The 27,103-nt window shown below is 41.6% G+C and overlaps 1 protein-coding gene across 2 annotated transcripts in view; it reads right to left on the reverse strand.

Moving 5' to 3' along the window:
- Positions 1–2,636, reverse strand: part of EGFL6 (EGF like domain multiple 6) — a 46,614-nt gene extending 43,978 nt beyond the window's left edge. For both annotated transcript variants that reach the window (XM_075727645.1, XM_075727644.1), the window contains exon 1: positions 2,569–2,636. In XM_075727645.1, the coding sequence (XP_075583760.1) occupies positions 2,569–2,636 (68 nt within the window). The remainder of the gene's footprint in view (positions 1–2,568) is intronic.
- Between the last annotated feature and the right edge of the window lie 24,467 nt (positions 2,637–27,103).

The following is a 27,103-nucleotide window of genomic DNA, read 5'->3' on the forward strand; positions in this document are numbered from 1 at the left end:
GCATCAGTTTCTCAAAACTAATTATGACCTGGGCCAAATCCAAGCTACTAAAAATGTCTGTATACCACTGGGCAGTCAAAAATTTCAAATATAATAACTGGGCTGATAGCTCTGCTGGACTGTAATCCTCATTAGCAGCCATTTTACCAGTTATGGCAAAAATAAAAAGAAGTAAAAATCCCAACAGTGACAAGAGTTACTTGTCATGTCCTTCTGACCAGTGAGCATGAGCAGTGTAAGCCCCATCTGAACTGAGTTATGTGACAGTAACAGCTGCAGAGGATGAGCGAGCAAGTCTTCAAAAGCCTGGTTTAACCAGGTAGGAAGATAACAAAAGTCAGGTATGGTTTGAGTTAATCAGTTGTTTGTTTTCAGATCCTACTAATATTCTGTCTTTAGCAAAAGTTTTCTCTGGAAAGGAACATCTATGAGCTTCTACCTACTGGTTTTTGGTTGTTGGTTTGTTTTTTTTTTTCCTTCAAGACACAGCTGCTGAATAGATTTAGTGCACTGTTTCCATCAGATCTCTACAGGAAACTTTTGGTCAGCTCCTACGCATACAATAGCTGCCTGCTGCTGGAAGGTTGTTGGGGGAAAGGTCTCAATTATATTATTAGCAGCTTCCAGTTAACTTCAAAGACAGGATATTATCCCTTTCTTTAATTTTCTTCTTAAAAATTTCTGGACATTGTTGCTAGCAGAAAAACAATTAGGACCAAACCTAAACTTTTAATCAACTGGTATATTCAGAAGGACAAAAAGATGGTGTCTTGCAACTTAGCAATTTGAAAGAAACTCCTCAAAAGTCTATTATGAGTGTACATCAGGCAGAGATACATTTGAACATTTTTCCAAATAGGGTTTTTTTGTTGTGGTGGTTGGTTGTTTTTTGAGTTTTTTGTTTGTTTGCTTTTACCCAAGTTTATTTGAAATATGACTTCCTTCTAGAAAAAAGTTAACTTATAATTGTATTAAGTAAAACCAAGGAAGTGCCACCCATTATCTTTTAATAACTGTATCTTAGATATCCCTTCAGCCAGTTTCAGGCACTCAATATGACAACAATCCTGGTTCACCGCGAGTCCCTCCCAAAACTCCAAATGAAGTTTAGCTTGGGCTTACAGAAGTTCCTTTAAGGCTTCATGTGCCCACCAAACTCCTTAAAGGAAGTGCTCAGAGCAGAAAAGTTAAAAGCCCAGGTATGAAAGCTACGCTTCTAAGAGACAAAAATAATCATCATAAATTCATTTTTCCTGAAATTGGTCTAATTTTTACTATTTCCTCTTCTTTCTTCCTAGGTATTCAGAGCCAATAGGATTTCTTTGTCCTCTCAAATTAGTATCTTTTGTTATCCAAGACTTCCATCAAGATGTTTGAAAACCCCCTTTTCCCCCCTCCTCCCAATGGAAAAGGCAGAATGACAATCTTGGTAGGAAAGAGAGATGCCACCACCATCATCTGACATCAGCTTGGACAAGACAGGCTGTAGAACAATCAGTCTTTGGTAGGTTGTAGGTTTCCCATAGGTTTCACGACTTGCTGTCAAATAACATCATTTTTACCGAACACCTCCCTCTCTGCTTCAGCTAACTCCAGACCGTGGTTTCTTCTGGAAGGCGATAATGCCCTTATTTTGCAGTTTTACACCTTTCAAAGTGTTTGAAATGCAAATACGCAACATCAGGCAATTACTAACATGAGCATTTAAGCGGACCTCTGCTTTGAGAGCAAATGTGTTTTCTGTAAGAGCGGGTCTGGAGTTTCTAAACTTCCAGTTGCTGAGGAGGTGACCACTTGATAGCCCTGCGTGTGCTGGAACGGCACACTGCCACTTGTTGATCACAAACATTCCCATTCACAAACCTGACGCTAAACAAATAAACCGCACAACGTCTTGAAGGCTTCATCCCCAGTTGCTGCGAATTCTCCTTTTCCTAGCTACTCCCGTGCCGCAGCACTTGCGGCCTTTTATTCGCTTCTGGAGAATGGGGAGGGGGAACCCTGGGACGGCGTAATGTGGAATAAGCAGTTTTATTTATCCTCGCTCCACATCTCATCCCGTTCCTGGAGCGTACCTGTCTCTGCGGAACGCCGCGGCTGTCACGGCAGGCCGATGTCATGGAAGCAAACCAGAGCCTCGAGCAGCTCACACCTTTCTGTACGCGGTGCGGCCGTCCCCATCGTTCCGACCTTCCCAAGCGCACCCCAGTTATCATTTTTTTCCCAGAGTAAGGAAGCCCCCCCCCCAGCTTTGGGGCGATTCCCCCCAGGAAAGCGGCACCCACGCCGGCCAGGAAGCCCTCACCGCCTGGCGAGCGGCGTTCAGCACCACGGGGACCCGCTCCCGCCCGGCGCCGCGGGCAGCGGCCTCGGGAGAGCCCCACGGCCGCGGGTGGAGGAGGAGGAGGAGGAGGAGGAAGGGGGACTCGCTTACACCCGAGCCACGGCAGCCCCCGCTCACGGCAGGGAGCTCACGCAGCCGCCCGGCCCGGCCCCCGCGGAGCCGCCGGCCGAGCACCCGGCCCCGGGCCCTCCCCACCGCCTCGGCCCCTCGCCGCCCCCGCTCACCTGCCCGCGGCGGCCAGCCCGGCGGCCAGCAGGGCGGCCAGGAGGGCGGCCCCGGGCGCCGGCACCATCGCCCGGCCCCGGCTCGGCCCCGCGGCGGTGAGGCGGCGGCTGGCCCGGCGGCGGCGGCGGGGCGGGAGGCTCGGAGGGCGGGCGGGCGGCGGGACGGGGCTGATAAACCGGGCGGGCGGGGCGGGCCCGCCTCCGGCCGCCCTCGCCCTGCGCGTCCCACGGGCCCCGGGACGGGGCGGGCAGCGACCCCCGGGCGGGGCAGGCGGCTCCGCCGGGCGAGCGGGAGCGGGGCGGCGGGGGCAGAAGGGGGTCGCTGCCCCGGGGGTACGGGCAGGGAGGCACGGACGGGTCCCCCCCCACCCCGTAGGGCCGCCCCAGCCCCGTCCCACGACCGAGCGCGGCCGCTGCTGCAAGCTCCGCCGTGCCGGGGCCGTCCCCGTCCCCGTCGCCGTCGCCGTCGCCGTCCCCGTCCCGCGGGGTCTGCCGCCAGCCGCCGTGGCACCTCTGCGGCGGGTTTCCGTGACAGGGGAATCACATTTGCACGGAAAGGTTTGCAGGGTTTGCCTTTCAGATGCTGGGCCGTCCGTGGGCAAACTTTGCTTAAGCTCCCCCCCGGGCCAAGTGTTTCATTTAAGCTGCTAATGCTAATTGGTTACATGACTTCTTGCTAGCTAGTCCTTCGGCTTTGGTGTTGCTGCCGCGGCGTGTGAACGGCCTCACCCTCTTGTATATCCTCCTAGGACAATGCTTGCATTTTGGGGGTGCTGCGTTTTGTATCATCCCCCCCCCCCCCCCCCCAAGATTAATTAAGAACTCCATCTTTTTGCAGTGATGGAGAAATGTGGTTAAGATGTGACTGATATTTGCCAGCAAATTAAAGATTTTTCAGTGCAAAACCGGGAAGCTATGCTCTGTCTGTGTTGTATCCCTCGATGCCTTCCTCATACTATAAAAGCACCCAGCAGGAGAAGGATGTGTTTTTTTTTTTTTTTTTTAATGTTGATGTTCACACTAGCCTACTTGCTAAACGCTTTCTGGCAATAAAGAATATTGTGTCAAAAAGCACTGACTCTGTTCCCAATTTCCAGATCCTACTATGAACAATTTTCCCAGTCCCAAGCTCTAGAGAGTTGTTCCTGTTGAAAGCAACTCCGCTGTATTGAGCATACGGAGAAGGCAGCCAGAATCGGCAGAGATAGCATAGCACCTGTACAAAGCAGGGGATATTTAGTCAGAATTAGTGTTCTTATCAAAAGTATCTGGATACCGGATTCTGAGCCCATCTTTAGTTGGACGCATCCAGAATTAGACCAGGGAGTGTAAGGAGCAGCTGTTACAACAGCCAGCTTGATGGAAGGTTACAACCTGAGTAATCACAAGGAAGTGGTAATTCATACTTAAAAATCCCAAGTGCTGACAATACATAGGCAATGTAATATTCACAATCAACGAGTTGATTCAGAAAGCAGAAATATTTATAAAGGTAGTGTTGAAACAAATTTGAAAGTTTAAGTCAAGAGAATTCTGCAATGATAATTCTGGAGTAAAAATACCCATCGCTATCACCAACCAACATTTTTTTGCTAGGTAGATTTATAAAAGATCTACAGTAGCTCTGATTGCAGCGATAAGGTATCTAACACAAAATAAAATAGGGAAAGCTTTTATCACTCTTGACTGTTTGCATTTGAATCACACAGCCCACCCAGTCATCTCATTGACCCTTGTGAGCTTGAGGTCAGTCCTGGAACATTGCTTTTTTTTGAGTTTGAAGGGACTAGTTTTCCTTTTTATGACAGAAGGGAAAGCTGAGGAATAAATGACTTATCTGGGGTCACCCAGGAAGTCTGTGGTATAGGCAGGAAAAGAAAACAGATCTTCTCACAAGGTCACTTGCCGTGGTCACCCCATTCAGTTCACCGGGTGTCAACAAGCATGCCTCAGCAGATTTGGCTGGGACGGTTGACAGAGCCAGCGCCGCTAGCTGTCTGCGGTCCCCAGGGGTTGCCAAGGATGCTGCAGGAGAGCGTTTGTACACTAGCGGATTGAATTCAGTGTTTTAAGCACAAGCCTTTGGCCAGCTTGTTCTTCTGTCATTCTTGCCATGGGAATGGGAATGTCCAGGAAAGCTGGGATGGCAACTGTTTTACTCACTCCAGCTTAATCTTCTGCTGAGAGATATCAACACCCACACTCAAGAGAGGTACTTGAAGCAGCAGTGTCTATTCGGGTCAGTCTAAAATGATTACCTGAAGCTCTGTCCTTGATTTAGAACAATAATTAGAGAAAAAAGAACAATGGGGTTCATAGAGCATGATTATATATGCTAGGATATTCATATTTGCATTCTTTAGCCCTTCTAGCCCACAAGATACTGAGCTTTCCCGAGATGCCCTGCCACACAGCGTTTTGCTCTATGATTCCCAAGGTGAGAAATTCTCAAATATCAGGTCATGATCCATCCCTGAAAAGGTGGGACAGAGTTAAACAGGAGAAGGATATTATTCAAACTTACCATTTTAATTTGATTTTGCTCTAACCATCCAAAAAGTTACATGCATCTTTGCCACAGAAGAGGCCAAGTCTCCAACTACACTTCTACTACCTATGACTTTGGGAAAATTCTTAAATTACACATGCCTGACCTGGTTATAACAAGAATGTAAATGTTTTAATTGGCTGTTATAATCAACCTGAGCCACAGTTTATAAACCATGATTTCTATTAGAGTTTAAGCATGCTGATTTGCCAGTAGGAAATGCAGATTTATTGGGACACTAGAGAAATTTTAGTCTCGCACCTGACATCCTCTCCTCTTCATTCACACTGGCCAGCGTGGCACATGCTCCCGCATCCCGCCGTGCAGTCCTGTAGCTTCCTCCTACCTGCCGAGGGTCACAGCTGCAGCTGGCCCGGGAGCAGCGGGGCTTCTGCTCAGCTCAAGGTCTGGAGCCTGTCTGCACGCTGGCTGTAGAAGCCACCTCCCTGTTGCCTTGCAGTGGAAGACAAACTCATGTTTGCCCACTGTAAATGTTTACTCAGCTGCCAAAGGATCATTTGTGCTTGTGTGCAGTGTGGGCAGTTTATTCAGAGGACAAAGGGAAAAAAATCAAGAGTTTCTTCTGTCTTCTCTTTGTTCTTTTTTTCCATTCAAACACACTAATATTAAAGTTCAGACTTAAATGCATAGTAGGTTTTTTTTGTTTGTTGGTTGGGTTTGTTTTTTGTTTTTTTTTTTTTTTTTTCTTAATCTGGGTAGTCAGTGATTGTATAAGAGGAATATGAATTTGGGAATGACTTCTACAAAGCTTTTCAGTACCAGTGGAAATGGCAACACAGCAGTACAAGACAGAAGAGTTGAGAAGAGTCTTCAGTCTTTCTTATTGGGGATAATTTTAGATGAAAGTGTCATTTTTAGTAAAAAAACAGACGAGAGAACAGCATGTGTGTTGTAGGACGTTTTTAGAAGTGCTTGTGGATGTCAGGATATTTTAGTTTCTCCTGGGGTGCAACATTCCTGCTTGACCAACCTGATCTCCTTTTATGACCTGGTGACCCACCTGGTAGATGATGGAAAGGCTGTGGATGTCATTTACCTGGACTTTAGCAAAGCCTTTGACACAGTCTCCCATAATATTCTCCTTGGGAAGCTGGCAGCTCATGGTTTGGATGGCGTAGTCTTTGCTGGGTAAAAAACTGGTTGGGTGAGTGTTGGGTGAGCCCGGAGAGTTGTGGTGAATGGAGTTAAGTCCAGTTGGCGGCCGGTCACGAGCGGTGTTCCCCAGGGCTCTGTTTTGGGGCCAGCCTTGTTTAATATCTTTATCAATGATCTGGATGAGGCGATTGAGTGTGCCCTCAGTAAGTTTGCAGATGACACCAAACTGGGTGGGAGTGTCGATCTGCTCGAGGGTAGGATGGCCCTGCAGAGGGACCTGGACAGGCTGGACCAATGGGCTGAGGTGAACTGTGTGAGGTTTAACAAGGCCAAGTGCCGGGTCCTGCACTTCGGTCACAACAACCCCATGCAACACTACAGGCTTGGGGCAGAGTGGCTGGAAAGCCGCCTGGCCGAAAAGGACCTGGGGGTGTTGGTCGACAACCGGCTGAAGATGAGCCAGCAGTGTGCCCAGGTGGCCAAGGAGGCCAACAGCATCCTGGCTTGCATCAGGAGTAGTGTGGCCAGCAGGAGCAGGGAGGTGATTGTCCCCCTGTACTCGGCACTGGTGAGGCCCCACCTGGAATACTGTGTCCAGTTTTGGGCCCCTCACCACAAGAAAGACATTGAGGTGCTGGAGCATGTCCAGAGAAGGGCAACGAAGCTGGTGAAGGGTCTGGAGCACAGGCCTTATGAGGAGCAGCTGAGGGAACTGGGGTTGTTTAGCCTGGAGAAGAGGAGGCTGAGGGGAGACCTTATTGCTCTCTACGACTACCTGAAAGGAGTTTGTAGTGAGGTGGGTGTTGGTCTCTTCTCCCAAGTAGCTAGCGATAGGACAAGAGGAAATGGGCTCAAGCTGTGCCAGGGGAGGTTTAGGTTGGATATTAGGAAAAAATTTCTTCATGGAAAGATTAGTCAAGCATTAGAACAGGCTGCCCGGAGAGGTGGTGGAGTCACCATCCCTGGAAGTGTTCAAAAAACGGGTAGATGTGGCACATTGGGACATGGTTTAGTCTAGTCTACCCTTGATTGGTTTAGTGTGGACTTGGTAGTGTAGGTTAATGGTTGGACTGGATGATCTTAAAGGTCTTTTCCAACCTAAACGATTCTATGATGCTATGATTAACCCACGAGAGCAGAGCACTTGTTAAACTCAAACCCAAGATGGAGCATATTTTAATGCATTTATGATTTCTCACTCCACCTTATCCCCAGCTACTATTGCCAGTGTTGACCTTCTACACTGCTAACCTTTGCATGCTTTTAATCTCTGGTGTGTAAAAATAGAGAAAAGAAGTTGTGAGGTGATAAAAAGGCTCCACCTGGAATTTCACATTTTTTTTTCAGTTACAAACAAAACACGCAGGCTCAACGTAACTTCCTAACGTGACAGATTTATATATAGAATATATATATATTCTATATCTATATAGATATTCTATATATATATTCTTATATAGATATAAGATGTATATATAGATTTATATATATATAGATAGATATATCTATATATATTCTATATCTATAGAATAAATCTGCAGATTCCTTCCTCTGAGTATGAAAAGTATTTGATGGGTTAGTATGTTAAAGGGGACTACTAGCTGAAGAATGGGGTATAGGAAGTCAGTTATTTCAACATACATTTGTATGACTATGCTAAATCTTAACAAATTTATTGCAAAAGCTAAGTTATTTTGACATTTGTTTGGGAAATGTGTGATTTAAGCATGTATATTTCTAAATGCACTTTAAAATACATATATATTTTTCCCAAAAAGCAGTTATGAAGAAGAAATGTGCTTTTGCAATAGATGTACAAATGGCAGCACATAATCACTAGCACAGTTGCAGAGCCCTGATATCACAACACCTTGTTTCCAGGGAGCAGAAACACAAAAAATGTAGCAGAAAAAAACACTAGAAAATAATTTTGGAAAGAAAAGAGAAGATGTGAAAGAACTTTATCACTTAAAAGAGAGATATCTGAAAAGGAAAGTTTCTGAGAGATTTTTTTTTTTCTATTAGAGGACTCCTTGCCAGACAAAGATTTTGCTTCTTTTCACTCATTAGGAGACCCAGCCTACTGATGAAGGTCAGTAAAGTCATAAATATAAGCAATACTCCGTTATAACATCTTTGTTTTGCTTTAAAAAACAATTCCAAAATAGCAATAGGATGCTCTGTGCCATACATATATGTAGCAAATAAGTACATTTTTGGTGCCACTCTTAACACTTCAGCCAGAAGAGGCAGTAATCCTCTGGAAATGCTCTAGCTAGTACAAACACACTTCTGTATATTGCTTGGCCAGCTGTAGAATATGTTTTTGTCAATACTACTGTTTTGTACCAGTGAATCCATGTTTATTTTATAGTAGCAAATCTCAGTGGAATAACCCCTCATTCACACCCGTACAAATGAGAGGAAAAATCCTGTGGCAGGCTCAGGGGAATACACTGTCTTTCTGGGCTGCTCCCAAAGGTCAGCATCATCTTCTCCATCGTCTGTCAGCCCTGGTGGTCCCTGCTAAGTAGTATTTCCCAGCAATGCCAGCTGGAATGGGGCTGGCCCTGGGTCTCCCTCATTCCCTGTGATTTATTAGGGAGATATTTATTTGGGCTGTAGTCATGGCTACCTCCTGAGTGAGAGCTAATGGGCAGTTTTTGGACCATCCTCCCAATCTCGCCCTGAGCTCTCACAGGAGCTGTTTCATACCAGTGTGTCATAAGAGCGGCCCATGGCTTCCAGAGTCTTATTTAACATGTCTTACAGGAATCTCCCTCAGCTTTCAGCAAAACCCTTTTTTACTCCAATGTAATCCTGGTCCCAAAGCAGAGTTCATGGCTCCTCTTGTCCATATATTTTCTTGAGATCTGGAATGCAAAATGAGAAATTAATGGCATGGCAATTATTAATCCTGTCGCTAGACTGAACTCTGTTCATGTTACGGTTTCATGAAGCATTGCCCCTAGTTTTGGGTCTTAGCTATGTTTTATACTGCAGTTTGTCATCTCTGGACTCAGGTGAGGCCCCATGACAGGACAGCTTTGCCCACTGAGGGTGCAGTTTCCCAAAATGGGGTGAATGGACATAACAGCTCTGAATTTGTGCGTGTGTGTGTCCTGCTTACCCCCGTCATTTCTTCCTTTGCCTGACGCCCAGCCATGCACTGACATCACTGGCCCCCACTGGTGCATGTTGGACTGCTAACGATGCTGGAACTCACTAAAACATATCCAGAAAAAAAAATGTAAAAAGTAATCTTCTGCAGTTTTGGTGAGTTAAATTGGTTTCGTAAGAGCTCCAGTGAGCACCAGGGCCGGTACCCCTGCTGCAGGTGGGAGGGAGGAGCAGGGGAGCAAGATGTCTTTCTCCTGGCAGCGGAGAACTTGGTGCCAGAGCTTGCACACCAAACTGAGTCCTGTGCCTCTCAGTCCTGTGTTTATGCTAAACTGCATGTGTGCAAGCGGACTACTGGAGTGGAGCTGTTGGCATTTCAAATTAAAACCTCTGATCAGGTTTATGTCTGCTTGACTTAAGTATTGTATCTCTACAGCTGTCGGATCATGTCCTCCATTGAGATATGTGTGAAAATGGGCTTATGCTGAGGAAGTGAAAAGCCTGAAAATGTGACACATTCTGCAAGCCCATTTCTGCTTGTGTTACAGCATTGCAGCTGATTTCATTAAAGGCTTGGGCTTTGCAAGAAGAGGTAAGAAAACACAAAATTTTAAATTGCACCTCCTGCAACTCAGTGACCTCTATCTTGATGAAATTAAATCCTGTTTTTATCACAGATATGAAATTGCTTTTGTGTTTAAAGTGAGTATTGCATGTATAAAATAATAATAAAAAATACTGCAAGATGGATTTGACCCACAAGGAGATACGTCTTTGAGATTAACTAGGTTTCTTACTAACACAGAATAATACCCCCACATTTCCCTTTTCAGTCACATAAAATGTTTAATAGGCAGCTTTCAGTCATGCGCAAAATACTGCCAGTAAAATTGCCTGGTCAATAATAACATAATGGAAAAACTTACTTTCATTTGGTTTATAGGTCATAAAGATGGCAATTATTTACAATAAAAATGCTAAACTAAACGATATATAATTTGCCTTCAAAATTAAAACATGTTTTAAGGCAATTTTAGTGTACAGATACGTCATTTTAGCTTAATCAGAAATAATCCTACAGTAAAATTGTCACAACATTTATGGTTCTGAATTTAAGAATCAGATGTTGCTCTCAGTAATCACGGGAGAGCTTCCATTTTAAGTCATTCACACAGTTCCTATGAGTAAGGCTAAGTGGGTTTGAGCCCTGATGTATAGATCAGATTAGCTACTAGAGAAAGTCACTGTTCTTCTATAACTCATCATCATCATCGTTAGCTGTCATCATCATCATTATCAGTGACAATCCCTATTAACTGAGCTGGTATAGAGAAGCATTTTCAGAATCTCTACAGAAAGATATCTCTGACCTTCAAGAGCCTAAGATTTCCTAGGTTTCAAATTTCAACCATGTTTTTTGAAAATGCCCATTAAGTGATTTTTAAAGGCACAAGTGAAACACACATGCTTTCCTCTTATTGAAAGCCAGTGGGAAGTTAGTGTCTGTTTCCTACTTAGAGTGGCAACTCAATTGCTTTGGCAGAGGTTTGCAAAGGCCCTTACTGATTGCTCTTGCTAGAAACTGGTCAAGTTCCTGGTGGACAAAGAACAACATTTTTTGCAGATGTTGCTCTCTTGGCTTTCATGCTAAACGTGTTTCATGGCTCCAGGTGAATAGTAGCGACAGCAAACAGAAAGAAAACACAAAAAGGGAAATCAAAATGAAAACCAAAGGTGATCATTTTTAACAAGTGAAATTATTTTTGAGGGCCTTTTATGACTGTCAATATTCCTGCTATCTTTTCACCAGGATTTAAATGTTAGCTATGCTATAAGGTTGTTATGGTAATTATGAGAAGACTTGTGTCTCTCACATGACTGCTTCCTCCTCTATAATCTCTCAGTCCAGATTCTGGGTGGAAAAGTTATTTCTTCAGCTTGATACATCCAGGCACTTAAGACCTTGAGTCTCCTCATGCACTTCAGTCTCCTCATCGCATATTTTGCAAAGTGCTGGGGAATCTACCGAATTTGCATTTGCTTAGGTTTTTCCTACTTTTCATACTTGCTACTTCCCCTCTGAAAGTTGCTGCGGAACTGCTCTGTAGACTCATGGGCCCTGAAGCTCCCATGCAGAGGAAGAGACTAAGTCTCCACAGCGTGCTGAGGGACATGACGTAGAGGCACTGACGCAACTCTGGCTGAACCATGCTTTACTGTGCTTTTTCCTCTGAGGCAGTAATGCTCATACTCAAAGGGATGGAAGGGTGGGATGGAAGGTGGCTTACTGAGGCTATGGAAGAGCTGAGCTAGGTTTGCCCCTTTCTTCCCCATGCTTAAAGTATCCCTTCCAATAGAAAGGAAGGGGTTACATTTTCAAATTAAACCTTGAATTCTGAGAAGTGCTTCAAGTCCCATGTGAAGAACCCAACCCCAAGTATCTAATACATTATCATTATGACCCCCATGTGAGCCCTTGTTTCCCACCTGGCCTATTTCAACTGATACCTACGCAATCCATGTATGTATCAGGGATTGCCATTTCCAACAGCTTTATGAATGAGTGTAATAAGAGACCACTGTGTGGTTTTTCCTGAGGAATTTTATAGGTATAAATTCCTGGCTTTTGACATGATTTTCTTTAGTTTCATGTCTCCTGCCAAAAAGATTTAGACTTTTTTTTCTTACATTATTTCTCTACATACTAAAGCACAAGTCTTGCACTGCTTGACTACATTAGCCTGTAACAAAAATAATCCAATCACTGTTGATCCTCTTATATATAACACTTTCCATATGGTAGCCCAATAACATGGTACCTCTGTCTTAGCAGTTTATTTTTTTTCTGAAAGAAAAAACAGTAATTTTAAAGTTTGTTCAGTAATACTACATTTAAAAAAATGAAAAGCTCAGGTAATGTATACTTTCATTTTGTCATATTAATAAGTGTTAAATGTTAGTTGACTGTCCTGTAATTCCATGCTTTGGAGCTTTAAACTTTAACAATTTGTCCTTTTTATTTGAATCATTAAAATGTAACAGTTCAGCATGTGGCAAAGGAATGAAACAATGTCAGGATTAAACCAGATAGGGCCAGACTGAACTTATCATGGGTCGATAGCTGCTGCTCTTCAGCTTTTCCCAGGTTGCTGCTGCCCTTTGAGATGACTGTATGGAGAATGGCAGTAGATTTCTGTTAACTCAAGATCCATACCTGTTTGTTCCCCTTGGGCATCTCAGTACTGGCACACTCAGTAACAACACAAAAAGCTTAGCTTAGTGGGGAAGCACAGGCTGTCCGCCATGTAATAGTTGTGACTTTATAGAACTGATAGAGGAAAGAGACTGTAGCAATCTGAAATTCACAGCTCTGACATTTTCTCTAATTTTTAAAAACACCAAACACTCTTAATTAAGTTAAATGATTCTAGGGATTTTCTTGAAAATCTATAGTGATACAACCCTGCTAGGATTGGTATTACTTTTACTATAATGGGTGTTATCATTTAACATCTCAGTTGCAGTACTGCTTAAAAACCACAGCAATATGTAAGGTGTTTTACAACTCTACCACAGGAAGTACCGTTTACCCTAATCGTACCAATTAAAAATTTTAAGTTACAAGACAGCCTTAAAATCGGTAATGGATGTTTTTTTGCTTCTAGGGTTTTTAGAATGAAACTTCTTTCATTTTTTCTTTCTGAAAGTTTCTTTCTGAAACTTTAGAATTCTCTTCAGATGAGAGTTATGGAAATTTCTTTTAAAAATTACAGCTACATCTCTGCATAATCACGTGACATTTTAGGGAAATTGTCAGTGGTCATGAGGCACCCAAGATGACAGGAGTGTGAAGAATGGGGCACCTGGGCTCTGCATTTAGAGGAGGAAGCCGAGGGTCTAAAGACTTCTCTGTCTGTATTTTTCTAAATGAACATATCTAGCTTGAGAGCAGTTATATTTTTGTGAGCCAGGATGCAGAGCTGCTTTGCAGAATTCATCAAGCCTCCTCTGCATGTTAAGGTACTCAGTTCCTAGAGCAGATATTTTCTCATGTTGCAGCTAAAGTTACTTGTAGAATGAATGAACGGTTATATCTGTCAAAACAGTGAAATCCCTTTAGTCCATTGAGATAATTTTGTATAAAGAGCATCTGCTATGTGTATGTCTCTCTGTAGCAGGGTAAGTCCAGTTTGAGAGTGGCCAGAGACTGCTTTCCCCATGCTTTTTCCCATGTGGTGGTGTTCTGAGGATCTTCATGGTTTCACATCACAAAGTCATTTGGTCCCGTATTCTCACCTGACAAATTGTTGTAGTTACAATGCTAACTGCAAAGACTGCACTTCTGTTGTGTGAGTTGCAGGGTCTCTCTGTGTCTTATTATTGGAAGCAGGTGTTGGTTTAAGATTCTCATTTTTCTTATGCTGGAAATATCAATTATCTAATCTCTAATTAGGAGTCACGAAGGACTGATAAATTGAAATAGAAATACTTTAGCTAAGAAATTTACATTAGGCTTTGGATAGAGTAAAAACCAGATCAGTTACAGCATTAAGAATTGAAATATTGCTATAATAGCAATCATTACTATGTCCCTTTTTTTAGGTTACTGAAGTTTCCGTTTGTTCTGCCAAGTAGTTTCAGATCAAGTAATTTTATAGGGTTTTTTTTGCAGTAGAATAAACAGAGGAATAAGAGCAAACCATTCATTTCTTGTTCTCATGAATCATTCTATCAATCAGCTTTAACATACCATTTCGAAACACTAAAAAGTCATTAATGGAATTTCTGAATTGGGATAGAATCATGATTATAAAATGAATTGTGATTCATTTTTGGTTTGGCTGGTTGAGTCTCAGAAATCATTCATTTAGTATTGCTTCAGGCTATCTTGAGAAACAAAATTAAGTTGAAAGCTGAGATTCTTGCAGTCATTTTACTAGGATCTGAGGCCTTAGGAAAACTATCAAATATCCAGAGTTTTATGAGACCTGGTAATACTGCTTAACTGAGACTATGTGCATGAGGAAAAGTTGGCAGACTAGATTATTAAGGTAGAGCACCAGTATTAACAATGTGCCACTAGGAAGATTTAGTTGGAATCTCAACCTTCTTTTCTACCTGAAACTATAAAATACCCCCCAAAGTGTGCTGTTTGCATCAGTCTGATATTTGATAACATTTTTCACATTGGTACCATGGTTAAACTCAACCCTGTAGTTCATGGGACAATGCTTGCTGACTATTGTGCAGCAGAGGGTATGAATCCATTGACACAATCAACATGGATCCCAGATACCCCTAAGAAGGGATCAGTATGTTTAACCAAATTCTGGTTTCTATGAAGGAATCCTTATTTCTGGCCAAAATAATGGCAAGCATAAAAGCTTAGTGTTTAGGAAATGCTTTGTATTTTATTATATTTAAATAATTAAAAATCATGCATTCAAGATGGTGGGTGGCCTAACACAACGTTAACAAGAGCCTGTTAAAATTATACCATCAGGCAGTAGTTCACTTTTCTAAACAAGTAAGTAAAAGGTTTCATGTGTTAGGTTTATATTCCAGAGTCTGGATTTCCAAGTGAGGTTATAAAGTTATTTGGCAGTAGTGACTGAACTGCAGGCTATATATGAATATTTGATGACTTGTTCAGGAGAACTTGAAGAAGAACTCAGTGAAAGCTGACAGTTTATTTTGTGAGATAAGACAAAGGTAACTAAACGAAAGGAAGACAATATGGAAGTAATGAAAAATCTGAGGGGATCATGGATAAAAATACGCATGGAAATGTCTAGTCAAGGTTTTCTTTGCTGTAGTCTGGTTCTCTGGCACAGACGTTTATTGCTGCTTCAGTTCCATCAGGTGTGCTTTTGGAATGCATCTTAAGGTTTCAGCTAAAATCCATGGAGTCCATTTCACGAGGTCTGTGTGAACCTAAGCATGCTAACCAGAGTCAGTCATGAGATTTACTTAGAAAGTGCAATTCTGATTTGAACTAAAATGCAGATGTAGACACAACATCTGTGTCTGCATTATGGACAGTACTGCTATTACAATAAATAAATACTTGCTTTTTAGAAAAAAATCTTTCCAAAGGGACTCTTTGGGTTTTTATCTGGCTGTCTACCCTTGTGTTCATGTGACTCTTATCATAAGCTCTTTCCTCTTCCCTAGACCTTACTTTTCAATGCTTAAACATGTGGCTATATCATTTTTCTGAAAATAATCCCCTTCCTGATCTCTGCTCCTAAAAGAACCATCTTGTCACATATATGTGCAGAAAGTGTTTTTCACATCTAGATATCCTCAAGGTGAACATTTTAGTCTGTTTTCCCTCTTTGTCACAAAACAGAGAGTATACAGTGCCTTCCTCTGGATGACAAATGACTTCTTGCTGTCATTGCTTCTCTTGTCAGTCTACACAATCTCGATATGGCTTTTATTATTAGTGATTAATCTGCTTTTAAACAGAACCCGGCATTTCCACTAGTGTATGCTACTTGGAATGAGGTTGTGTATCCTTTATGTTTCTGATTATTTTATGTGCCTATAACCTCCTCTAGAATGGGATGTTTAATTCTTTCTGTTTTCATCTGCGATATCTAGTTTCTAGAACTTTGCTTTGAAGTCACCCACTGACACAGCTGTTTCACCCACTGACTCTGTTCTTCAAACCCACTGATACACCTCTAGAAACTACACTTGTGATATTAATCTTCCACTTCTGCAGTCAGATTCTTGTAATTTGTTCCTGGTTCTGCACTGATATTACTGCGGGCATGCCAAACATCTGGCCAGAACAAGAAGTGTCAGTGCCTGGGAGATGATTTTGGTGCACAATTCTTTATTTGTATTTATCGTGAGCAGAACAGAAACCATTGATTAATATTTTGCATGCTTTCTCCTTCTGACTAGGCTTGGAATGATCAAAAAAGAAAAGGAAATGGCAAAGCAAGACAAAAGAAATGATATCGCCAAAGTTTCTGGGCTCCTAGGAACTCCTGCAAAAATGTCTCTCAGCCCCTGAGTACACAATGACTGTCAAGTAAAACATACTTTGTAATCCTTCTTGTGGCATCTTCTGATGATTATAAAGCTGGCTATAAACTAACTAAACATTTCTGCATCATCTATATATTATGAGATAGACAAAAAGCATGCAAAATTTTTCTGATTAAAATTGTTCTTGGAAAGGAAGAGCCTCACAGAAATTTTATTGCTTTAATGCTCTAGCCACTGGCTAGCAGCCATGCAGGAATCATTCAGGAGTCTGGAGTCCAGTGGAACAAGATACTGAAATGCTAAATGAGAGTTTTGGAGATGTTCTTATTCTTCTGCTGAACTTTCTGAATTCCCTCAACATTTGATCAGTGTCCTTTACCTCCTTTTCTCATAAATGTTATGACGACCTCATACAAATCTTAATAGAATCCAGAGAAGATTCAACAAAAACAGAAGCAATGCAGAATTCAGTCAAATGAAAAAATATCTAAATATGCAATATTTTCTAAAACTTAGTTTGTTTTTCAGTAATGACTATTCACATAAACATTCAGTTGATACAGTTTCATATATGTAAGTGCACACATTTCATTCTTTGTTGCATCAGTGCTTTTGAAACTGTTATCATTGGCTTTGGTCCCAGTCTGAGATCTAGGTAAAAGATCTCGGAGTTGTGTCATGCAGAATCAGGCCTGCCCTCTTGAAGTTGATCTGCCATCTTGCTCCCAGGGCTAGAAATCTTTGCAGGCTTTTGGAGTCCAAACTATTCATTTCCTTAGGTAATACAGACATTTTTCATCACTCAGCACTTTTGTACCATGTCACTCTGTCTTCCAGAGTGGCACTTAATCTTATTGCTCCATTTGTATTGCTGAGTAGACACCCATCTCTTTGGTCTTAACCACTCTGTTTTGGAACTTCTTCCTCCAACATGTATTCCTCTCCTTCAAATTTTGCATGAGCCAGTTATTTCTTAAGCCTATATGTGGAGATGTATTATTATGGGTATTTTTACCACAAACATCTGTTTAACATCTATCTGTTGCTAATATGAGCAATGTAAAGCTAAGTGTATGCCTTAGGTCCCTCCTGGAAAATATTTTTGCTGCCTTTTTTTTTTTTTGGCTTCTCAGCTCTGTACGTACTCTAAATGAATTTGTACTCTGAAGCCATAGTGTTTATGTCCAACTGCCTTTCTCCCTCATCCATCCCTGCTCTCCTTTCCTTAAAGGTGGCTATTCAGAAACATCTGCTTTCTATTACTCTCTGTGTCAAACAGAAAACAACCACAGAGCTCATTAAGAAGTTTCTATGTTTAACCTTTGCATGGCAACTTTCAGAGAAAGAGGACCTCCCAGCTTTTTTCTTGAGGAGCTTTGTTATTTTCTCACCATAAAATCTCAAGAAGGCTTTTGGCAGCTCTTCCATGATTCTTGGTTGCTTGCCTGGAAGCTCAACCTCTTGAAATATCCCATTCTTATACTCTTCAGTCTTCAAGTCACATTGGGTGGTGTGCTTACCACAGTAACTGGAAAATGACTGCTGTTAAAATAATAGCTGTTGTTTTAAAACTTATGCAACATTTCTGAACCTCCTTGTTCACACCACTAACAAGTTTGTTCCCATGAATGCATAGCATGGTTCTAAATTAACCCAGCCAGCTGATGAAAGCTTGAAAGCAATCAGTGTTTCTGCCTGCTTGGTAGGTGTTCTTTCATTTGATCTACAGTTATTTGTGGTCTGGGTTCAGGAAGATAGAAAAGCTCTGCCTTTTCCCATTGTCCAAGAAGTGTTGAGGAATGTGTCTTATAGGAAAAAGTCCTTAATGGAAAAGGAAGTTAATAACATTATCTTGATGAATATTAATTCCTAGAAGAATTTATTATCTGGCATAAAGCCTTTTGAATTACTTTAAATCCTTATAGGACAGGTCACCCTTGTGGACCTGGCTGTACGGTGTTGGTATAGATGCTTACGCAGAGAAACTTTTGGTAACTGCTGTAGCAAAACTCAGTGTCACATCTAAAAGGAAGGGAAAGGTGCAAGTTATTTGCAAAAGCTCTGAGTAAGTTGATTTTACTCACACTCATTCTCTCAGCGATTGTCTTTATTCACACTCTTATTTCCACTTATTCACAAGCACCAAATGTGTCTGAGTGGTCTGGCATTGTGTGTGACACAAAGGACCAGGGGCACTGACTACTGAGTTGTCATCACATCTCTGGGGTTCCTCATGAGTCACAATGATGAACTAGTATTTGGACAGATCTCTCATGTCCATTAAGGAATAGTGCTTTGCTATTATCCTTCTGTTGTGATAACAGGAGGGAATGGCATATACGATGTTCTGCAGCCTTGTTACCATCCATTCTCCTGTTCTCAGAGTGTCTTCCATTAATGAGTCACTTCTGCTGCAGTCTTATCACACTGCACATTGTCTGGGTTTGACACATTCCTCAGTGTGATTGACTGGGAGCAGTGTTCTTCATTAGGTTATTTTTTTAACCCTTGTTCTGCTGCTTCTTCTGGTGCTTTCTCTCTGTCACACACATTTCCATTCATATTTAATTCTTGCCAACCTCAATACTTCTGTTGCAAGTCTCTGCATCCTGGTTACAGTTCTAGGAAAAACTTGGAATTACAGCTATGTAGGACTTAGGCATCATGAATAACTGGTGCTCTCCCCATACCATGAAAAGACGAGTGGTATGTGGTTCATTATGAGAACACATTATGGCAAACACAGCAACTCAGAAAGCTGCATAACTCTAAAGCTTGTAGGAAAGCACGATATAACCAAAACCCACACCTGCTCCCGCTTATAGACACATGCAAAAAAAAAAAGAAAACCAAACCAGTGTGAATGCAATATTTGACAAGGCCATCTCTCTGTCCCATTCAAATACTACGAGGTCACATGTGATAATGCTAAGACTGAGAAAGCTTTTAACATCCAGCTTGAGGATTATCTTTTTTTTGAGGAGAAAATCAATACTCCCTTGAGTATCATGTTGGGGTTTTTTTTGTTTTTTTTTCTTTTTACATTTTCAGCACTAGTCTGTTTCATAATTCTTATTCTGTAAAAAAAAAAAAAAAGATTTATTCAACTGTGTAGGTGCTTCCCCTGTGGCTTCATTTATATCCCCTTGCAATAAACTGTGGGATTTTGATGCCATTGTGTTTGAGGCAACCTATACCAAAGACTTGAAGAAAATAGACATAGTAGACTGACAGTAGGAAGCAATAGTGACTGATGGTAGCGCTGAGTAGACAGCTGCCTGTTTCTTTTGTGATGTTGTATCCCACTGGTATCTGCTGTGCTTAAACATGTAAGTGTTCAGTTTTTCTGTTCCTACTGTGGACTGGATTCCCTGCTTCTCTAGATGGGAGTTGTTCCATTTTGAAATCCAAAGTACTTCTCCATTGCACAGCATTTAATATTAACTCTTCTGTAATTCAGTGCAGATGGATTTATATGGTGTCTGGCTTCCCCCCCCCCCCCCCCCCCCCCCATTGCTGATTTGTCTAAGCAGACAGGTGGAGGTGGATAAGGCTGAATGGATGCCAGGTATAGAAACAGTCTGTATGATATAATCTGCAGAGCTCAACAGTGCTAGCAAAAAAATCAGATTCATAGCCCTCATATCAGCAGTTACAATTGCCCCAGTGTGATGTTACTGGGCACCATGTGTTCTGTGTATCTTCATTCTTGATCATGCATAGTAACTTTAGATGGTTTGTAAGAATGAGTAATGGCTAATCCTGCCGTGGTAAAGAAAAATCCAATTCAGGTTGGGTGGAATTTACAGACTCTTTGTCACTGCTCTGTAATTGCATTTGTTTGTCATATTGCCCTGTACTGTGTAATCACAATTCTCCTGGAATTGGCTGCCTGTGGGATTGGACATGGATGTTCCTTAGCAAACAGATGCATACAAGTATCTCAGATCCATGTGGCTAAAATACTAGTGTGGGATCACTGTCATAGAATCATAGAATCGTTTAGGTTGGAAAAGACCTTTAAGATCATCCAGTCCAACCATTAACCTACACTACCAAGTCCACACTAAACCAATCAAGGGTAGACTAGACTAAACCATGTCCCAAAGTGCCACATCTACCCATTTTTTGAACACTTCCAGGGATGGTGACTCCATCACCTCTCTGGGCAGCCTGTTCCAATGCTTGACCACCCTTTCCGTCATTGTACCAAGTGTTTTCTAATGCCATCTCCTGCATGTCAATAATGCACAGCTTCTAAGCAGATGAAGTGCCCACATTTCAGAAGCTTTCAGGAGGAAACTGAGGACTGGAAATGTTTATTGACTTCAGCTTTCTCTGTGCTTCTTGCAGAATCAATTCTTCTTTCCCACTAAGGATCTGTGAGTATGTGAAGGGGAAATCAGAAATATATCTATATGACCTTTCTAGGTAATTCAGTCATTTATGACGGTGCTTCCCAACTTTTCTGCACCTTAGACCCACCTGAGAGGAGTGAGTGTTCTGCACCTCCATGGTGCACTAAGGAACCTGTGCAGGACAGTGGAGCCTGCTCCTATGTGCCTTTTGTCATGTGTCATCTATAGCGTGTTTCATTAGCACCTCACCAGTGTGACTCTAGTCTCCATTTGGGAACCGCTGCACAAAGGCCTGATCCAGATTTCATAGACTATACCTGCAATCCCATTAGCGCCTTGTTCAGTGGTTCCCTTAATCCTCTCCCTTCTGTTAGTGGCTTGGTGGTATATACTAATAACTGAAACTGGATCACTTACAGGAGGACTTTAGTCTTCTGTATAAACAGCCTATCTACTCTTCTGAAGGAGAAATGCAAGAGATCTTTTCAAAGGCTTCATTATTTTTGAGGTCCTTAGAGCTACTCTTGATGCTTTTGGAGTGATGCTTAATCATCTACAGTAAGAAGCAAAGCAAAGCACAGATGGAGAAACGGTTATTGTCCAAGTGCTATCCTTTTGAAAGATACTTGTCTTTTTCAAGGCCAACTCTGTCTGTCTTTTTGTGCTGCATTTTACTTTTTAAGGCACGTAATCACTATTTTCTGGAAAAATGCCACAAGTAGGAGTTGGTTCTTTGTCCATTGATTGTATCTTGACAAAAGTGTTCTAATAGGAGATGGAAAAGGAAAGCTGCTTGTTTCCAGAAAGCCGTATCAGTCATCTAGCTTGCTCAATAATTTGGAATTTAATTTCTTTATCATTAATTTCAATCAGCACATTGAAGAAACTGAGTTTCTTCTTGCTAGAAGCAGCAGAAACTGATATGCCATGGTTGGGGATTGCACTAGCAGCTAGTAAATCATTCTGTGTCTGTGATGCTGAGGCCACAGGAAGCTGTCTAACATTTTACAGCAGTCTTCCATTTCCAATACAATTACCAGTAAAATGGACATGTTTATTAAGCTTCAATATAAATCATATGATATTCAGTTTTTGTTGAAAAGGAGAGTCTGACCGACGGGACGCATCCAGTGCGTGAGTCAGTGGAGTAATAGTGAGCTCTGGTGACAGGGGAAGCTGTGCAGACCCTGTGAGCCATGTAAACAGCAGGGTGCAAGAAGGAGGAGGACTACAAGGAAAAAGATCAATTGTGATCCAGAACTTCTGACTGCCCAGGGTAGACTTGGCTTCTTGCTCAAAAGAAGGAAGGAATAAGCATGAGCTTTAGAGCATTAAAAACATTTTCAATCAGTGTTCGAAGTGGGCTGTCTTTGTCATTGACCTGTAGGAGATGGGCTTTTCCATTCACGAAATTAGTGCTGTTTACAATATAAGTCTGAGCCGTTAACAATGTTCCAAGAGGAAACATGTGTTTGCATCTCTTGGAATCAGAAACCAATGTACAGTGCCCTTCTTCTCCCCAGCAATCTGTTTAAGAGAGTTAAGTTACACCTCCTGTCTTGAACAAGAGTGGTCTCTGGAGAGAATGTCTTCTCTAGAAACAGAACTGTACGGCTTTGTGTCACAGAGTGTTCACTGGTTTCTGGAGGAGGATTATAAGACTGAATAAATGCCAGTGTCTGTCTGTGTTTTAATGAGCATGTTTGTGCTGGTTCTCTTTATTTAATTGAACATCTATTTCACAGGTGTGCTGCTAATTGATGAAAGAGCCCCATGTGAGAAAGAAAGACAGGAAATACAAAGTGAAGAAATCCCAGCCATCTCACCACAAAACCTGTGTTCTTTTGTGCTCCACACAATATGCTGCATTCTTTTTTTTTTTATTATTTAATAACTGTGTGTGTTTTACTTGCCTAGGATGCAGCTCTTGATTTAGAAGTGAGTAGGTCAGTTTCTGTACGTTGGGGGCATTCCTGAGAAACTTCAGCCTCTGAGCCCTGGTCTCTGACAGGAACTAAATGGCTGAGCATGGATTTTGTGACTCAGGTCCATGTAGGATTGTTATGCTAGGTTTCATGAACAACTGATTTTCTGAAGAGGTCACTCATCAGAAAAATCCTTTTTTCCTGTGTTCTCACAATTTTTTCTTTTTGTTCTGTTCTCCTTGAGGACTAGCTTGATCTGTAGTTCTGGCTGAGGAGGATTTCTGCAGGGAATGAGAATGTAAAATCCTCCTTTTCTCTTCTAACAAGCCTCATGTTCAACCAAACACAAAATTATATCACTGATGAATTTGTGTGGCACAAATTCAATTTGGAAGCTTGATATTTAGGGAGTGTGTACTGCCAGTCTATCAACTGGTTTGGGTGTAAACATGATGCAGGCAATCAAGGTGGGGACAAGTTGGTGGAGGGGGATGAAGATGCTCTTAAGTTAACATTTGCTGGTGCAATTACAACATCTGAAGGCTTCTTCAGGCAGGCCAGCAGCAGAAATCCCACCATGACCATTACTGTTGCTTGCGCCAGTCTGGAATTTGATATGTGAAAATGTGGCAGCACCATCAAGCTAAGATGAATCTACTGATAGTAAAAAAAAATAAACAGCCATAACTTTGGAAAAACACAGGTCTTTTATGATGATACATAGATTATGCATAGGCTGGACTCCTCTCTTGAGGTGGGACTGCCTGATAATGGTATTTAGATACTCAGGGTAGGGATGGCAGCATAAACCAGCAGACATAGTCTGTACTACCTTCTAATTTGTTTCTGAGAAAAGGTGTTGATTTTGACCTACAGGTCGTTGTCACAGACACATCGAAGATAATCGGGGAGCAGTCCTTTGCCTTCAGTAGGCAACTTAACCCAAAGTTTATTGTCATGATGACACCAAACTCTGTCTGTCTGTATCACACTGACTAATAGCATTCCTTACTTAAAGATGAAGAGATTGGGTTGCAGGTGGTCTTTAATTTGATGCCTTAATGTTACTGTTCCTTTTCTCCATCTTCTCTGATCTAACATAACATGGTGGTTTTTCAGTATGATTCTGCAAAAACTTCAATTTTTTTTTTTTTTTTTTTTCTGCTGGGACAGTGGCATTGTTATTAGTGACCTGTGCAGAAGAGAAAATTATTTTTGGCAACTTTAGGAAATTCTCCTCCAGACATCAAAACATTTGATTTAATTTTTGAATTTATTTATCTCAAAAGATAGCATGGCACATAGAACAGTGAGTAAATGCCTTAAACAAAACTAGTATAAAAATCAATGCATAAAAATTACTCTTAACAAAGAAATCACATATCTTCGATTTGGCACTCCACAGCTCAGAAGGGTATCTTGCTTTCCTGTGTGTTTCAGAATAACCACATAGGTCACCCTGAAGACTATATGCTTTTCCATTGCTATAAAAGCTCTAGGTTATTATTTCTCTTGCCTCATTGTTTTACGATAGGCACGGCATTAAAACTCACTAATCTGTCCTCCCACAACACCCTACTGATGAGCTGTGTGAATCATAAATGATTCCTTTCAACTACAGTACATTTTTTTGAGGGAAAGAAGGAAAAGGCAAATTAAAATGGGAACCTAGGGAACAACTGAATATCATTTTTGCATATCTTCAGAGATAATTTTTGTTAGCAGTACTAATAATAATCCTCAGCTTGCATTCTGGAAGAAAACTACCTCTTCTCACTCCATCCATCCTCAGACTTTGGGTATAGATTGTGTGTGCATATTAATAGTTAGTTAGATAGATAGATAGACAGACTGATGATTGATTGATCAATTGATCTATTGAATCATAAGTTAGGTTGGAAGGGACCTCTGGAGGCCATCTACTCTACTCCCTTGCTCAAAGCAGCTCTAATTAGATCAGATTACTGAGACCTGTGCCCTGTCAAGTCTTGAATACCTCCAAGGATGGATATCCCACAGCCTCTCTGGACATCTGTTCCAGTATTTGACCACCCTCACTGAAAAGACAAAAAACCCAACTTATGGACCACTACTTTGGTGATAAGGAGACTGTGGGCAAAGGCTGTGTTTTGACTAGCCATCAAGGTTAGTCACCTTTCCACAGCAAACAATCAGGTCAGTTCAGTGTGATTTCTCTCTACCGGTTTGTCACCTGTCCCAAGACAAAGCTCCATACACTCAAGCCACTCCTTCACATATATTTACATATATCTATGGATATAAATAGATGAATAGATACACATAAGCACAGACCTGCTTGTATGTGATGTGCCGTATCAGTAGTCTTTAGAGAAAGAGGGCACCTAGACACAGTTCATTCGTAGACCATAAGGAAATCTAAGGTATTCAAACCTGGCAAAAGTTCCTCTCCAAGTTCTGTCAGTCAAATACTTTTCTTAAAGGATGGAGAAAGCCAAAGCTTTCCAAAAGGGGGCAGGAACTTAGAATTAGATTTTAGTTCACTAAATCAGGGAAATACTGGTGACAAGTCATATTCTTTTTCCAATTTGTTTTCATTCATACTGTAGGACTTCAGAACACCCCAAACCCTGGTCATAACCACTTCAGGCTTATAGGAGGCTTCTAACTTTTGAGCACTTTTGGAGAGTAATTTGAGGTGCATTTTTCTGTCAGCAGTTTTGGGTTGAACATTTTCGATCTCCATCTGCTCACTCTTGTCCTCAGAGCCACCCCATTGTGCTGTTACAGTTGTTTTGCGAGTATCTGACTGTTTTTTTCCTGTGAGATACTGATATGGACAGAAAGAGAGAGTCAGGTCTCAGTTACAGAGAGATTAATGAGTTGTCTACTCAAAGATATTTATATGCAATGTTTTGCTTTGTTTATTTTGAATTGGGACTCCCTCTGCTTCATTACTAAACGATGCAAGGAAAACTGCCAGAAGTGTAAGGAAAACAATGTACTTTTACACTTGCATTGCTTCCATAGTACCTACATGGGAGAAAAAAATCTCATGGTACAGAAAAAGATAAAGCCATAATTAAATATCACTACAGCTTCATTTTTTTTCCCCTGTGGCCTGCTTAGTGAGCAAAATGGTGGATGCATACATATTTTTGTAAATACGCTATCTTTATTTTTGTGTTTTTGATAGACTTTAAGTAGATATATCTTTCTCATTAATTTCACTTTGGAGAGACACTAGGGGTAAGATGTAAACAAGACTAAGAAGAGAGAGAAAACTATTTTCCCTTTGTGCTGAACAGGGAATTATTATTATTATAATCTAATTTCTTCCACGTCACTCTCAAAAATGCATTTTTAGGATTTTCTTAAAGGTGCCAACTGTAACAAAATACACTTGAAATTTGAGAGATACTAAGCTAAATACATACCTTTTTTCCTTTTTTAATCCTCTGTTCAAATTAATGGTAAAAGGAATAAACAGTGTTGTTTCCTCAGCTTTGAAAATTACCATTAAATCTGTCAAGAGGCTTATTACAACTACAAAGCAATCACTTGCAAAATGAGTTTGTGTAGCAAATGTTGCCTTTGTAGACTTGGAGGCATTTCACAACATCAAAGTTATAACATTAAAATTGTAAAATTGAGATAATCTTTCTATTAAATATATGCTCCACATTTTGACAGTATGTGCGTAAACCTGCTCCTACAATGCTGCTTATCTCTGTGTGGATTATTTCTAGAAAAAGCTATAGGGCTGGAAGAAGGAAACAAAGGGTGGAAACATACTTTATAGCTCAGAGGCTATCTCCCAGGTTTGTGGGGACACCTTAAGAATAGCCTTTTCTTCATATTAGAATTGCCTGCCACAGCAGAGCTGAGCCTATGCTATCATGTTATGAACAGAAATCAAAATCCAAAATTCTGACTAGACAGCTGTCATGATTTAACCCCAGCCAGCAACTAAGCACCACTCCAGGTGAGCCGCTCGCTCACTCTCCCCCGGTGGGATGTGGGGAGAATTGGAAGGGTAAAAGTGAGAAAACTCGTGGGTTGAGATAAAGACAGTTTAATAGGTAAAGCAAAAGCCGCGCACACAAGCAAAGCAAAACAAGGAATTCATTCACTACTTCCCATCGGCAGGTGGGTGTTCAGCCATCTCCAGGAAAGCAGGGCTCCATCACGTGTAGTGGTTACTTGGGAAGACAAACACCATCACTCCGAACGTCCCCTCCCTTCCTTCTTCTTCCCCCAGCTTTATGTGCTGAGCATGACATCGTATGGTGTGGAATACCCCTCTGGTCAGTTGGGGTCAGCTGTGCCAGCTGTGCTCCCTCCCAACTTCTTGTGCACCCCCAGCCTGCTCGCTGGTGGGCGGGGTGAGAAGCAGACAAGGCCTTGACTCTGTGCAAGCACTGCTCAGTAATAATGAAAACACCCCTCTATTATCAAGGCTGTTTTCAGCACAAATCCAAAACATA

Source organism: Pelecanus crispus, chromosome 1 (genome assembly GCF_030463565.1).
Source record: "Pelecanus crispus isolate bPelCri1 chromosome 1, bPelCri1.pri, whole genome shotgun sequence".
NCBI lineage: Eukaryota > Metazoa > Chordata > Aves > Pelecaniformes > Pelecanidae > Pelecanus > Pelecanus crispus.